Source organism: Hirundo rustica, chromosome 5 (genome assembly GCF_015227805.2).
Source record: "Hirundo rustica isolate bHirRus1 chromosome 5, bHirRus1.pri.v3, whole genome shotgun sequence".
Lineage (NCBI taxonomy): Eukaryota > Metazoa > Chordata > Aves > Passeriformes > Hirundinidae > Hirundo > Hirundo rustica.
The window spans coordinates 48,821,356-48,837,377 of NC_053454.1; the positions used below are offsets into that span (position 1 = coordinate 48,821,356).

The window sequence follows — 16,022 nt, forward strand, 5'->3', positions numbered from 1 at the left end:
CTACTTTGATTAAAATGATTCTATGTTAAGAACACTGTAGCAGAATAAATCAAACAAAATTTGGCATTTAATTTTGTTTTGAATTCATGGAAATGGTGTCTTTGCCTATTTTTTTACTAGATCTCAGAAATGACAGAAGAAATGAGGATCATCACATCAGAGAGAGATCAGCTTGCTGAGGAGAAATTAGAACGTAATAGTTGTGGAGAAAGTGAGCAGCTTCTGATGCAAAAGGAGCAAATCATTTTCCTTACAAAGGAGAACCGTTTATTGCAGGAGAAGCTGGAGAGTTTACTTTTGGAAAAAGAGGAGTGCGGGGAAGGAACTTTGGTAATGATGCTAAAGCTGTAATGGAAAGCTTGCTTATTTAAACTTGTGCTTGAGTATAATAATTTGCAAAAGATACTGCTGAAAAGTTGTGTTACTTGACTGCAGACCATTAAACAGCAGATTTATTGTTTGAGATATAATCTCCCCATATATATCTGTATATATATGTGGACACCTGGTACCAGAATGTGGCAAATGTTCTTCTGTAAGTAAAATACTGGCTTGATACAGGTTGGTGATGTTCTGCATTAATCTGGACATGGGTGTGGTTCTTATGATCATGTAAGTTAAAGCTAAAAATTGCTCTTCTGAAAAGGATTAATTCTGCTTTTTTTTTTAAGTATATGTAGAACTGACTTCTTTCATGGCAGTGAAAGGGACATTGCAATCAACACTTTCCATAACTGCATTTCCTGATAGTACCCCTCTGTGTGGGTGTGTGTGTATATATATATATAGTGCCAATTTCAAAAGAAAAGTGGTGTCTATGCATTTATTTTAATATTGAAGGGGCAGTAGACAAATTTCAAGTAAATAATTTTCTGATCCTACCTAGCATTACATACTGCTGAGAATAGAAATAGAGATAAGGGAGATAAGGTCTCTAGATTTGAGACAGGTGAGGTTTGTTCTTGGGCTTTTTTGTTGTTGCTATTCCTTTCAGTGCCTAAACTATGATAGTGAAATTCTGCTTCTGATAATTTATTTTAAGAGCCCTTGCTTCAAGTTTTATTTTTACATGTCTCTTGATTCAAGAAACTTCAATCAAATATGGAGTTTGATAAAATTTTAGTATTTTTAAAAAGTACAAATTTCTGTAAAGCAGTGTTGCTGTCTGTTGTACATAATCAACTTGTCAGAGGTGTCAGATATGTTTTTCCTAAAGCTGCTTCCTGAATCTGTTTATTTGTGTCTCTTACAAAATAGATGCCACAGGGTCAAGGACCATCGATGGAGCAGGAGCTATCTCTTCTGAGGGAAGAGCTGAGCCAGGCACAGAGGAAATTGCAAGAAATGGAGGAAGCCAAGGCCAGTGAATATCAAGGAGAATCTGAAAAACTGGGGAAAACAGATGTTATTCCAAAACCACATGACTCCCAGGAAGTCAGCAGCCAGACAGAAAGAGATGAGGAGGGGGAGGAGGATTTTAAAATGCAACTGGAAAATCTCCAGCATGAGAGAGACCAGCTAAGAGAAACTCTAGAGGAGACAATTAGCAAGGTAATAAAAGTAGTCTTCTTCCTGCAGGAGAACAGCTTTAGTGGATTTCTGTCTTAGATTTTGGAAGCGCTGTTCAGGTGTTAATGTACTTTAATTGTGTCCAAAGAACTCAGAGATGCAGGAGGCGTTGAGATGTACTCGTGAATCTCTTGGACAACATCAGGAGACGATTGTGGAGCTGAAAGGAAGTATTTCAGAGAAAGAAAATCAGCTCGTGAAGGTGCAAGAGGCATTGAAGGAAAAAACTGATGAACTGCAGCAGAAGGTCAGAAGCAGTTTTGTCAAGAAAGCCAGAAGTTCTGTTGGGCTCGGCAGCCCACGTCTTCTGCAAACTTTTGTTTGTAGGGCTGCAGTAGATGTAATAAAGAATCCAGTTATTTATAACCAAATCTGCCTTGGTGCTGAATGACTGAATATTATTTGGAATCAACAATGCACTTTGACCTCTGTCTGTTTGCCCAGCCTTAATTTTTTTTACAGTCCAATAATGTAAATTAGCTATGTAATTCTGAAGATCCTTGAGCAACTTTAGGACAGCTTAGTTCATTCTTTAATTTATTTCACTATTATAGATTTGTCCTCTACTTTCTGTTTTTGTGTCTGAAGCCCGTGTGGATTGTAGGCTTCATCTTTAACTCTCAGTCACGTCCCCTGTCTGCTGTGGATACAGCAAGCGAGGCATTTTCATGGATTTAGAATGTCTTGCTTGTGAGACAGAAGCACTGACACTTGATCAGCTTTTAAGCAAAGTTTGGGTTTGTTTTGTTGGGGTTTTTTGGTGGGTTTTTTTTGTTGTTTTTTTGTTTGTTTGTTTGGGGGGGGTTGGGTTTTTTGTTTGTTTGTTTTGGGGGGTTTTTTGTTGGTTTTTTTTTTTTTTACTTAATATAGCAGGAAACCATTGGGGGATCTCGCCCTTAAAATAATCCTTTTATAACAACCCATATGTACAGACAGTGCTTCTGAATGATGCTCCAATAACACTCTTCAACCCAAACCTCATTGCTGGGACAAGAAAACTTAGGAACTTAGAATGCTACCGGTTGTTTTTTCTCTCTAGAGTACCAAATTATTTATGCCCGTTGCAAGAGGTGATTACAAACACCAGTACTGGTTTTGATTTGTTCTTTGCAGCTCACTGAAGTCACTGAAAACCTGACTCGTGTCTCAGCTGAGTATGGCAACCTCCAGGCAGAAAAGGAGCAAACTGAGAGGGCAATGACTGAGCAAGTGTGTCAGCAGCTTGAGAGAATCACTTCACTTAACAAGGAGAAAGATGAGCTACAGCAAATGGTAGAGACTTGTAAAGAAAGGGAAGAACATTTGTTAAAGGTTCAGAGGCAGTCAGAGATTTTGAAGGACAGTCTAACAAGCAAGGTGAGGAGTTTTGCTGTTTTGTCACTGTTTTGTATTCTGCTGTTTTATTACTGATGTGCTAAATATTTGCGCAAACGTTTTAACTTTTAATTCTCAAACATGAACATAGGCAAATGATTTTGTCTAAATTTCTTTATTGATGTTTTTAGTGACATCATCTTGTCTTAGCTTTGTAACCCATGGGATTGGTTGGTCCTTGGAAAGAATGTGAATTTATGTGATGTGTGCATGTTTGATATGATAATTGGTACTTGAACATATATTCCAACTTTTTAAAAAGTGCTGGGTGGACAGTATGGACTTAACTAGGTTTTGAATCCTTGGTGCTTTGCACACTTTCTGTATATCAGACAATGTTTGAAAGTCTTGTTCTTAGTTCTTGCCAACTCATTCTTTTCATAGTGTGTACGTTTGAGTTTTCCAGCTGTCTACTTCCTCTGTAGATCAAAGAATATAACTGAGGATTGCTTCAGTTTAGCAAATATTACTCTCCAGTAGAGGAGATACAGATATTGTCCTTTTCTTTATGTTCATTTTCTATTTATTTTAATTTTCTTGTGATATAGACATAGGTTGATTGCCTTTTTTTTGACTGCTCTTGCTTTACAGAAGACTAAAGTTGACTCAGGTAGACTTTTTTGGGTGTCATACTATTTCTCTTCCTTGTAAATTTTTTTCTGTGTTATTAGAACACCAGAATTATTTTTAAACTTTTCTTTCTGTTACTGTGAATTTTAGTAATTTAAAATTGTGATTTTTTTTTTTTTGTATTTGACAACTGATTTGACTACTCCATAGATAGGATGCATAAAGACCACACCCACCAAATTGTGATTTGCGTTTTTCTCCCCTGTTCATTGTAGATTCAACAGTTAACTCAGACACTAAATAGTGTATCAGGTGAGAAGAACCAGTTATTAGCTGAAAGAACTAGTTACTCTTTACAACTTCAAAATCAAATCTCATCAGTTAATCGAGAAAAAGATGAGCTACACCAACTTCTTCAGGATGTCAGGTCTGAGCGGGACCAGCTGAAGGCAGAATTGCAAAGAAATTCTGAGATGGTGAGTGTTGCAATTTGCATGCCTGAGTTACTCATAATCTTGAATGGTACTTAAATACGTGTGCTGTTATTTTAGTGTGTTGAAACAAAGGCAAAACTGGAAGATGCTTTAGAACAACTGAAGCAGAGAAATCTGAATAATATGTCCATTCAGGTAAACCCAGTGGATACTGCAGAGCAGGTAACTGATGACACCTTGAAAGAAAAAACCTTGAAACTTAAGGTAAGGTTGTTTTTCTGCTTGTTTTAAAGATGAACATAGGAACTTAATGACAGTTGTCATGGAGCATAAGCCTTTTGTGCATTATGTATAAAATGGTTTGCATATCTTGCTAAGATGCTGCATACCATGGGATCAGTTGATTTGCTGTTGTTGTTCAGAGATTGCACATCTCGTGTCAACTGAGAAGTTTAATATTCACAAAACACCTGACTTGTTTTCATTACTGTCCAGCAGCCCCAATGAAAATAACTAGTCGTGTAGGATCATAGAATCATTTAGGTTGGAAAAGACCTCTTAGATTATAGATTTCAACCCTTAAACCAGCACTGCCACAATCACTGCTAAACCGTGTCCCTAGGTGCCGGATGTATCCATCTTTCAAATAGCTTCAGGGATGGTGACTCCACTACTTCTCTGCACAGCCTGTTCAGTACTAGACAGCCTTTTCAATTGAGAAATTTTACCTAATACCCAGCTGAAACCTCTCCGTCTAATGAAAGGGCAACTTATAACATGTTACTGGAGAGAAGAGACTGATGCCCACCTGGCTCCACCCTCCTTTCAGGCAGGTGTGGAGAGATAAGGTCTTCCCGCAGTCTCCTTTTCTCCAGGCTGAATACCCCCAGCTCCCTCAGTCACTTCTCAACAGGAACTGTGCTCCAGACCCTTCCCCAGCTCCATTCCACTTCTCTGGACACTCCCCAGGCCCTCAAAGTTCTTCTTGTAGTGAGGGGCCTGGGACTAAACACAGGATTTGAGATGTGGCCTTGCTAGTGCCGATCCCTTTCCTGGTCCTGTTGGCCACTCTATTCCTGACACAATCTAGGCAGCCTTGGCTGCTGGGGCACACGCTGGCTCACGTTCTACTAGCTGTTGACCAGGACCCCTAGGTCCTTTCCTCCTGGGAAGCTTTCCAGACTCTATTCCCCCAGCCTGTAGCACTGCATGGGGGGTGTTGTGACCCAGCAGATCCCCTTGTTGAACCTCAAATTAGAAGCACTTTCCCATTTTGGTTTTGTGAAATCCCCTCAGATCTTCCTGTCCATTATTCCTCATCAAATACTAAATTGGTGTCAAATAAATTAACTTCATTCAAGTGCTTCTGCCCTCAAAACAGGAATTCCTCAGACCTTTTGTTAGTTAGCTATCCTGAGTATATTTTTACACAGATGCAAGAAGTGCCAGTAACCTACTGAAAGCCAAAATAAACCAGGATTTATGAATATGTATTGTTGCATATAGATAAAGCCTTATAAAATAAGGGCCTTGTTACCCTTGTAAAATCATGGCTCAGGCCTGCTACTTTGGCTAAGTAGAAGGGAACTGTAAGATAGTGACTCAGCTGGACTAGGGATTGAGAGATGTGAGAGATGTGCTGTGTGGCTGCCATATGTCCACATCATGTCCACACATGGTGTATGCTGGTTGGTCGACTTGGGCTTGTTGTGCCTTAAAACTATGCAAAGTGATAACCAGCTCTTTGCTTAAAAAGGCCTGCTTTTTGCAATAAAGAGCTCTCCTTTGTGCTGCCTGGGGACTTTGCGTCGCTCTGCATTGGCACATCTGGCACCCAGACAAGAAATTAAATTACAATGAAAAAGTAAACTACCACCAATAACAAAGCCCCGCGAACCTAAAGCGCCAAATTACATTGAAGAAATAAACAACAAAACAAACCCTGTAAGGTTGTAAACCCTCAAACTACAAAGAGGTCAAACTCTACTACAACAACATAGAAATTTCTTTACAAACCACAATCCAATGGAAAACAAAATACCAGCACAACAGATAAAGTTAAATCATAATGAAGTTAGCATCAGCTGATCCCTTTTAAGAGCACTCTCCTTCTGAATTCTGTAATAGGATCTGGTCTGCTTCTTCTCAATGTTCCAGTGTTTTTACTGTGAGGTGAAGAGTTCAGAAAACTGGTCAATCTTGGTTCTTTCAACTAAGAACCAATGATGGAGGGAGTATGTCAGGGGAGTTTTATACTTATTTTAAAATGTATAACATAGACATAATTAAACATGATACTGGAGTTGAAGTTTACTGGGTCTTCAAGCCTGTAGCACTACTGAGCCTGCTCACTGCTTGTTCACACCTTCCTTTTCATGGCAGTCTACTAGGACCCACTTCATGAGCCTTTTTGTTCAGGAAAGGAGAAGCAGATAAACCTGGGAGTCCATCCTGAGTGAAGGCCAGCTGGCCTTCTTGTGAACAAGCAATAGGTTTTTTTCGTGCCTGATTTACAAGTCTTGATGTGGCCAGGAAATCTAAACCACAAAGACAATTTGAGCTTGTGAAATCACTTGCTGGAAAACAAAGACATTATCTGAGTTTGTGACTGGATTAGTGTTTTTGTCACATCCCTGTGGCAAGTCAAAGCCAAAGTCTTAATCATAATAACTTTTCCTGTTATAAAACCAGTATATGCTGTAGGGGTGAGTCCTGGAGTCAGGTAATTTATTTTATGTTTCTGTCTATAGCTAACTACACTTTTCCTTCTTGTGAACAAATCAATTTGTTTCACTTGCATTTAGGAGCTTCTTGAGAAATTCCCAAATATGGGGAAGAGATATGAGTGTCTCTCCACAGTGTCTCTCAAGCTCAAGAGTGAACTGAATTGTCAGAAAGCACTGATAGCTGTGATACTGCCTCAGCTTACATTGGAACAGAGTAAACAAGTCAAAACACTTCAGACTAAAAATGAGGAAATGAACACTCGTCTCCAGAAGTTATTGACCAAATTGAAGGTACCAACTTAAAATGCTGAATAAGTGGGTGCTTCATATCGCTTGGAATTGGGTTTGGGGTTTTTTTAATAAGCTCTCAATGGTGACAGCTAAGATTTTATATACTCTAGCTTTGAGTTTTGAAAATCCATACATTGGCAAAAATAAGTTGATAGTAATTGCTTTACAGTCTTAGAAAACTGGAACTCTAGTTATGTAAATTCAACTTTGTAACTGTAGTTCAGTTGCTTTGCACAGATTTATTTCATTAATATTGTTCCATTTTAATTGGAAAATGAAATTTTCTTTCTATAATCTATAAATCAAATAATAAAAAACTAAGTATGCATGTTTTTGTGGGGGAAAGAGACATACAAGATAGCTTGGAAATGCATGCTTACTCTGCAAAACTACCCAAGTGGTTTGATGATTTTACAGCCTTGCAGATCTTCTCCAGTTTGGAATCAGTTTCTCCGCTGGACTAAAATTATCAGCGAAAAGGTTAAGGGTAGTTGGGAAAGAATTCCTGTTAGCATATGCAGAAGTACAGTAAATGATAAATATTTATTTACCATGAAATATTAAGGGCTGGGAGTTTTTTGGAGCAAGGAAACATGCACAGGCCTGAAGAGAGGGGTGAGGTTCTTGAGAGTCAGTCATATCTATAAATATCCATAAACTTGGGAGTTGAACTAATGTTCTGAAGAGCCTCATTTTATAACTTAATGCAGCCATTTTAGGTTTAATTTTTTCCATAATTGGCTTTTAACTTTCACGGTTAAAGATGTTTAAGATTCAACTGGCAAGCTGTGCTAGAAAAAAGTTTTAAATCAGCCTGGTCACATTATTCTCATAGATCATCTACACCTTTCACAACTCTTAGGAGAAAATAAATATAACCAAGAATACTTTGCTTTGTTTTTTGAAGTTTAGATTTCTAGAAGGCTGTCTAGACCCTTTTAGACTCCTTGGCTTTTTTTGGAGTCTACAAAAAGTAGCATCCTGAAAAAGTGCTGTCTAAGCTAAAAGGCTTACTTACTATAATGCACTTGTGAACCTGATTTTCTTAGTCATGTGTTAGTTATCCTGGACATTTAGAGGCTCAGGGGGTAAACAGATTGAATTATAAAATACTGTATTTTTGCTGGATGCAGTGTACCATTTTAAAACAGATACATCCTGTTTAAAACTGATACATCCTGTGCTCTTGCAACAGCTTCTGTTCAGTTCTGTGTGCACAAAGAAAAGAGAATATCACACTACTGTTCACAAGTATGAAATGGAGTTCCTTGAGGAAAAGAGAAAACAAGATCACCTACAATCCCAGATTCAATGTCTCAAGAAGATTAATTTGAAGCAGAATGAAGTGTCATCTCAAGAGTTAAACAGCAGTGAAGGGCTGCAGACTTTCCACTTGGATGCAGAGGTAATACCTGGGAAAATAAAAGACCTATTCCAAAGCACGGGGCCATGTGGTGGTGGGAATCTAATGGCTTTGGGTTTATCTGTTAAAACTTCACTTAAAGGGGGCTGAAGGAATAGAGTTATTTTTTATGCTACTAAAATAGGAGGATTTTGCTTCATAAAGCAGGTGAAAATAAAATTAAGAGGTTAGAAAATAGCAGGAATGTTATTTGCTTATTTGCCTTCTACAGTACATATTATCCCATAACAAGATGACCTGTTCTAAAACAATGGAATAAACTTTTACTAATAAGCACTTTTTCCCCCCTTCCACCTGGCCCAGGAATGTAATTGTCTTCTTGCTTTCCCAGTAGGGTGTAATTTTAAGTCTAGCAAAACTCCTTTTATATGATAATTAGATGCTAAAACAGACTTCCTTACTATACTGATAGCTGAGAGGACAGAAGGTATATTTAGACATGTGATATTCAAACCAGTATTTAAATTTTAATTCCTTTTTTCTTTTTTTTTTAAGAGCATTCTCAAAGATGTATCAGAAATGGAACATGAGCTTCTCTTCATAGAAGCAGAGTTACAGCAGGAAGAAAGTGCTAGAAAAGAAACAATACAGTTCTGGGAAGCTTGTTCAGGAACTCACTGGGATGCTGAGGAACTGAAAGAAGAACTAAAGAAAGATAATGAAAGACTTTTGCAAGTCTTTAAATTCTGGACTCCTAAAGTAAAGGTAAAATTAAATGTTACAGAATCAGAAATGTATTTTGTGTAGGTGCTCTGCAAATGCCTATGACTGAAAAAAAAGACAAAAAAGACTTTTAAATGATCATTCATTTATTATCAGCACTTACTCATATTTTAACTATAAGATGTAGGAATACTTAAAAGATTTTTAAAGATTCCTCATGTATCATGTATCTAGCAAAGTTGGAAACTTGCTTTCTAAAAGACTTTCCAAGTAATAAATGGGCGGGGTGTAGGGTTGTTTATTTGGGGTTTTATTAGTCTTAATTCTGGAAAATGTTGCTTTTATTGCCAAACTCTATCAAAACCACTATAGCAATTTTTAAAACACAGTTAAATTTATATTTACACTTCTTTCTTTCTTATGCTTACCTATTGCCTCATTTGGAAACCTGGACAGGATTTTTCAGGGTTTAGTGCATCATGAACAGGATTTCACGGGATTTCATCTTTCTGATTAAATCTTATGTTTAGCCTATTTAAAAAAGTTTCTTTTGTAGAGTCAATAGTCAGTCTTGACTTCTTTGGGATTTCACAGTGTTGGCAAGGTTTCTGGAAGAATGCCCTGGCCCTAATACTATGTGGATCAAAGATTTTAACAAACAAACAAAAATCTCGCAAACATTGTCATTTCCTGGTAATTGTGAAGTTTTTATTTATCTGACATGTTAAACATGTGGGTTTCTAGAATAGTCCAGTGTTTAGGTTTAATTTCCTTTAGTCAGTTAATACATTCTAGTAAAAAAATCTGTGAATAATTATGGCATTCTGTGGCTGACATTCAACAAGTCTTCCCAATATAGCTCCTTTGTTTCTCTAATACTAGAGTTTGAGTTAATGCAGAAATACTGGTAAACCTGCAATATAGTATCATCTTCTCTTGTGCCCCTTCTTGCCTCCCTCTCTTCTGGAAATGAAACTGTTCTTTTGAGTGATAATGATACCATTTCTGACAGCAAGCATTTACAAATGGGGCACTGAAACAAGAATGTGAAAATAATACAGGCTAAGGTACTTCCAGTTTCTTCACTTGTCATACTTCTAGCAGATTAAAAAATTATTAAAAATTATTCTGTGTGATGCTACTGATTTTCAGATACTCCTTGAACTTTCTTCAGAGTTGGATGCCAGAACTGCTGATTATAGTAAAAATGCCGATGTTGAATTAAAACAGAGAAAAGAGAAAAATGAAGAGTTGCTTCAGGATCTAAACACCCTGAAAGAAAAACTGGCCCCTGGTGGCTCTGCCAGTCTGGCATTAGAAGAAGAAAATTACAAGCTTCATAACAAAGTAAAGGCTGCAGAACAAGATAAAAAGGTAACCAATACTTGTTTCTAAGGAAAACTCCTTTGATGCTTGCTTTCTAAGGGAGAGTACTCCAAACTGAAAATAAGGATTGATGGCAACTGTAAATCTATGCCACCACAGTAAAAATAGAGTACATTTTATTTTAGTAGCTCTTTTATTTCCAAAGTGGAATTTTGAGCTCTTACCTGTAGGATGATTATTTTAATTGCCTGATTTCTGTCCATGAATAGATTTCAGTTTAGAAATGCATATTAAATGTTTTTATTTGCTTTTGAAGTATTGACTTTAATAGGATGATTCTCTTAGTGCTTCCTGTAAGTATATGGTATTCACTATGTCAGACATGAAGCTGGAGAAGAATTCTCTATTTTATCACACGAACGGAGAACTCATTTTTTCTCTATTTTTTTGTCACAGTTACCCTTCTCCAAAGCACTTATTTTCTTAGACTTGGGTGTTTTAGATTATTAAAAGGTGACACAAAACAGTGGCCTGGATATGAAGAGCTGCCATAGAGCCTGTTAGTGTTGGATTTTTTTGTGTGGTTTGGGTTTTAGGTAATTTTTGCCAAGAATATGACCATGTGCTGTTACTGTTACTACCTTTTGACAGAACTGCTCATAACTGATTGATTGATATATCTCAATAGGCTATGGAAGTAAAAATTCAGAAGTTAAAAAATGTAATAGATGAAGTCAGAGAAAGTGTCAAAGAGAGAGATGACAGGATAAACAAGTTACAAGCACAGATAAAAATAAGAACAGAGACAAGTGAGCTCGCCCAACTGCAAGCCAAACTGAATGAGATGGATAATTGCCTCAGGACTGCCTTAACAGAGAAGCAGAGTCTTCAGGTATGAGCAAAAATCTTCACTCTTCTCTTTCTCTTGTGATGAAAGATATAAAGCATGCTTGTCAACAGTTGTAGGTGAAACTTAGCTCTCCACAGTCAATGTATTTGTTTTGTATGGCGTTCCTAGAGTAAAACACTCCGCTTGCCTGTTTAGCGGGTAGTTTCACGTTCTACCAATGCAACCTTCAGTGGCAACATTTAGAATCCATATTACAATACTAGAAACGAAATGTCACTTGTATGTGATGCATTTCTGAAGCACTTTAAATATTTTAAAACTTTAAACTGAAGCATGAGGTATTTACTCAATGGGATATATTTGCATGGTACTTTAAAATTCCCATATTTGTAGCTGCACAGAAGTCAGCAAAACTTGCTAAAATATGGTTGCATGTAATACAGAGTAGGACACTAAGTGCTACCATAGTGCTAGTTGGTCATGTGAGCCACCTTAGTGAAAAATAACTTCCCACTCCTGCTCTTGTCCTGCAAAATCTAGTCATAGGAAAGATACAAGGGAAACAACCCTTAATTTCATTGCTGAGTAACAACCCCTTATTTGTACTAAATATTTCATTTTCAGGCAAAATTAGATAAAGGTGCTGAGCTGTACAAAGAAGAAATTGACCATCTCAAAACACAATTGGTAAAATATGATCTGGAAAGAATTAAACAATCCAACTCCTTTGAAGTGAAGTAAGTTCAAATTTTATCTTCTTACAGTTCTAAACTACTTTATTCTTAGCTTCTACTTCCCCCTTTATTTTTCCCACATAAGAAGAAGTAAGCATTCATCTTGAGTTGTTGTAAGTTTTTATGGTAGTTAAAGTAAAATCTATGTGCACCTTGGGTTGCTTACAAAGCTTCTTCCCTATACACCTACCAAAATTTCTCAACCAACCATGTTCAGCTATAAATGAAATAACTGTTCTGACAAAAGAAGGCAAGTGCAAAGCAATAATTGAAAGTATTCTCGACTTCACTAGAGAGAAGGATACATCAAAAATAATTATTCCAACTTTTGGGTGCACTTCACCTAAAATCTAACTGACAGCCAGGTTTATATATTTTTTTCTTGTAAAAGGTGGGTGTGTCTTTTATTTGATAACTCATTGGAATTCAACTGAGACTGTAATAACTATTAAATTGAGGTTTTCTGATTTCTTTTTTTCACCCTCCCTTCCTGCCTCATATAGACTTGCTAATTATAAAGCCCTTGCAGAACACCGAGAACAACAGTTAACAAAACTAAAAGAAGAACTGAGAAGAGCACACCAGGAGCAAGACGTTACTGGTAAATTTAAGATAAATAGAAGGCATTCTTTCACGTTAAACATTGAGTTTTGAGGTTATATGGGTAGGATCAGATTGAGATGTAGGCCTTGTACTCAAAAGGTATGAGGAGAATTGGGTGCACTGGAAGATGAGATGGAAGTAGATTCCATTAACTGCATATGAATCACGGCAGTTCCTGTGTTTTCCTCCAGCCACGTTTGCCCTTGTGGAGCGATAAGCTGCAGGGGTGGTAGCTCATGTTGCCACCTTTTCCTTGACATATGGATACCTAGTTCTAATCAAAGCTTTGACATACCTGGAACAATAACTATTTTACCTCTAAATGGCCCAGTGAACAATCTGTCGTGTTTCTTAGTATCTCGCTGGCAACATGAATATTGGGAGGTGTATTTTGGGTAGAAAAAGAGTAACTATTGTAATAGCACTTGAAACCCAGTGAGGTTTCACATAAAAGACCACAAGAAGGAATAGGCTAAAAAATGTATTGGCTTGGTTTTGAACACTCTCCAAATAATGCATGCACACATAAGTATAAATCTGTTTTCTAGTGCTGACAGAAGCAGATCCTCAGCAATCCCAAATGCCCCTTACGTGTGGTGGTGGCAGTGGTATTGTGCAGAGCACACAAATACTTGTTCTAAAATCTGAACAAGCTAAGCTACAGAAAGAGAACTTGCAGCTAAAGAAACAAAATGACCTTCTACTGAGGTAAGTGGACAGCTGACTAGCAACATGTCAAGTCATTTATTGTATTTATGTACATCATTAGTATTTCTGGGAGACCTATGGAAGTGAGTAACCATTAATTTTAGATTTCACATCATAAACTTTTTTATTTAAAGCTAGTTTTGTGGCTTAGAAAGTCATAAAGGCCTTTTGAACTTTAAATTGCTTGTTTTCTTAAGTGCTGAAAGATACACTTTAACTGTATGTTGGAAGGAATTTCAGCTTAAAAAAAAATCCTCTGAAACCAAGATACACAACTATTGTATTACCATGTCTGTGATATGTCATCTGAAAATACAAAAGCTCTCTGTTCTTCAGGGTTTTTTCCTTAAGGAAACTGCTTTAAACTTTTCTTAACTGAATGCTGGGGTTGTTTTCTTTGCAGTGATGAACATGAACTGAAAGAGGAGCTCAGGAAATGGAAAGAAAGAGCACTAAAATGGAGAGAACGATGCTCAAGAGAAACTACTAGAGAGACAGTACCGAAGTCTCCTAAGAAGGCAGTGTCCTCCTTCTTTAAAGAGCAAATGCCTTCACCCTCCAAGGAAATTATTTCTCAGGAAACAGTGACTCAGGACCTACCAAGGCCTCTGCCTCTGACTTGTCCAACAAATTTCTTTGATAATTCCAACTTGGGCGTGCTAACAGGTACGTAACATAGCAGTAGTGTCCTGTAAAATTTGAAGATGCAAAGTGTAAGGGGTGGCCCGAGATCTGAAACTTGCATGATAACAGTTTTCCTGAGTGGTTTGTTATCTGACTGTTGAAAAGCTGACCATCTGAGTGGTGAAGATTCTGTATGTTCTACAGAATCAAAATACCAAAATGAATTCTTTACCCACTGAAGAATATACAAACTTTTTTTCTTTTTCTGCTGTGGAAATATTGATGAGTGACTTTTAAAAGTGAATCAACAAAATATTGTTATTAGATAGCTGGTGCTCTAAAATGTTTTGCTTTTTAGCTTTACATTAGTTAAGCACAGATTTCTGGGAAAAATACATAAAGTTAATTGCTGGTTAACTTTTCTCTTAAGTTTTTTGAGATAGTAGACTTTAAGTTTTGGTGTTACATCTGCTACGCTGCCTGGCTCCAGCTGGAATAATAGCTGTTTTGATGATAACTTCTGTTCCTCAGCCTCTCTTCAGATTTCTTCTATCTGGCTTGCTGACTTTGAGTGACCTTCTGCCCTCATGTTTCTCACAGCTTTCAGAAGGGCCCAGCAGGCATGTTGAAGAGTAGCCAGATTTTGAGGTGTTAGTAGCAGACTTCCAGAAAGAACATGACTGGCTTTGTGATGGCCAACTTGGTAATAGCACAGTAACAACACAAAGCTCCTCAGAGGGAAGTTTTCACAGCTGACATACAAAACACTAATCAAGATTAAATCACTGTATTCCTGCTGCTTGTCTGAGAAAGGCTTTAATGTTCTTGTCTTATGTACAGATACACGACCTGCAGGCACAGAGTCCACAGAAGAACATCTTAAGCGCTTGTTTGGGACTTCAGACAAAGATAAAGCCCCTGATTGTAGCACCCAGTAAAGATGCTCTCCTGTAAGCTGCCCTTACAGTGGCTACAGCCAGCATCTGCATATACAAAAAAAAATTGCTTCAGGTTAAAAACCATCAGCCTCTTCCATCTTCTTGGAGTTTTTACTTCCCCCATCTGGGAAAGCTGGAATATGAGGACAAAAATGGAAAACCAGACATTGCCCCACAACCTGCTGATCTGCTGATGTTCTACTCTGGGGCTTTGATGAGGATTTTTTTGATGACAAAGAGAAGCTAATGTATCGAAGAAAAAAAAAAATGGGAAAAGGAATGGATCACAAACTAATCTACTGTGAAACTTCTCAGTCTCAAACTTTACATTCTGTCATTCCTAAAACAGCCCTTTTCTGGAGTGTTGGTATTTGTATCTTCAGAGTGCTGTTGACTTGGCAAGAAATATTCTTTTTGTTTCTTAGTATGTGGGTTTTATACCATGCTTTATTTAAGCTAACAGAAACTGCATTTTCACCACAATCTTGACCTGTTTGGACACTGCAACCGAAGTTACTGATCTTCTGTTTGTAGAGCACACAATCAAGGGTTCCTCTTAAACCTCTTAAAAGTTTCTGCAGATCACCCAATTATGGTACTGTGAGTAACTTTGAATTTCGCATCATTTTCCAATATACCTGTCTGAAGTTGTGTATTGGATATTTTCTGATAGTAGGCAATGGACTTAACACTCTTCTGCTTCTCTAGTGAGGGGAAAACAAATGAGATCATTTGGGCAAGACGGACTATTTTATTAACCTACTTATCTGTATTGTGAGACCTACATTTTGTATGTTTTATGTAAGAAATTTTAAACTGCCAATAAAATTGTGTTAAATATGTAAAAATGGTTTTGCTGTTGATTGTGCTATGATCCAAGGATGCTGATTACAAAATTCAATGGCTAAATTACTATCTACGGGTTACTAATTACCAAATTCCTATCTTTATACTAATTTCATCATTTCCATCATTATTATGCTTCTTGTTTCTGTCCTCTGTAGTCTTCTGTAGCAATTACTTGTGCAGAAGTTTCCCGTTGTGAGATTTTTATTTAATTCTTTGAGTCTACAAAAAATGGTTGAAGTCTAAAACATAGATCCTCTTCCCTTTCCTCCCCTCCATGCCCTCCACTGCCAAATAAACAAGAATTGGGCACTCAGAATCTGAGATCAACTCCATCAAGGAC

At 37.3% G+C, this 16,022-nt stretch overlaps 1 protein-coding gene across 1 annotated transcript in view; it reads left to right on the forward strand.

Moving 5' to 3' along the window:
- Window positions 1–15,676, forward strand: part of LOC120753463 (centromere-associated protein E-like) — a 37,403-nt gene extending 21,727 nt beyond the window's left edge. Inside the window, exons 30-45 of the mRNA XM_040065718.2 lie at window positions 121–330; window positions 1,258–1,551; window positions 1,658–1,816; window positions 2,683–2,925; window positions 3,789–3,989; window positions 4,065–4,211; window positions 6,752–6,964; window positions 8,160–8,369; window positions 8,883–9,092; window positions 10,203–10,424; window positions 11,065–11,268; window positions 11,851–11,963; window positions 12,464–12,561; window positions 13,112–13,271; window positions 13,675–13,937; window positions 14,736–15,676. Of these exons, the coding sequence (XP_039921652.1) occupies window positions 121–330; window positions 1,258–1,551; window positions 1,658–1,816; window positions 2,683–2,925; window positions 3,789–3,989; window positions 4,065–4,211; window positions 6,752–6,964; window positions 8,160–8,369; window positions 8,883–9,092; window positions 10,203–10,424; window positions 11,065–11,268; window positions 11,851–11,963; window positions 12,464–12,561; window positions 13,112–13,271; window positions 13,675–13,937; window positions 14,736–14,833 (3,045 nt within the window). The 3' untranslated portion in view covers window positions 14,834–15,676. The remainder of the gene's footprint in view (window positions 1–120; window positions 331–1,257; window positions 1,552–1,657; window positions 1,817–2,682; window positions 2,926–3,788; window positions 3,990–4,064; window positions 4,212–6,751; window positions 6,965–8,159; window positions 8,370–8,882; window positions 9,093–10,202; window positions 10,425–11,064; window positions 11,269–11,850; window positions 11,964–12,463; window positions 12,562–13,111; window positions 13,272–13,674; window positions 13,938–14,735) is intronic.
- Window positions 15,677–16,022: the final 346 nt, after the last annotated feature.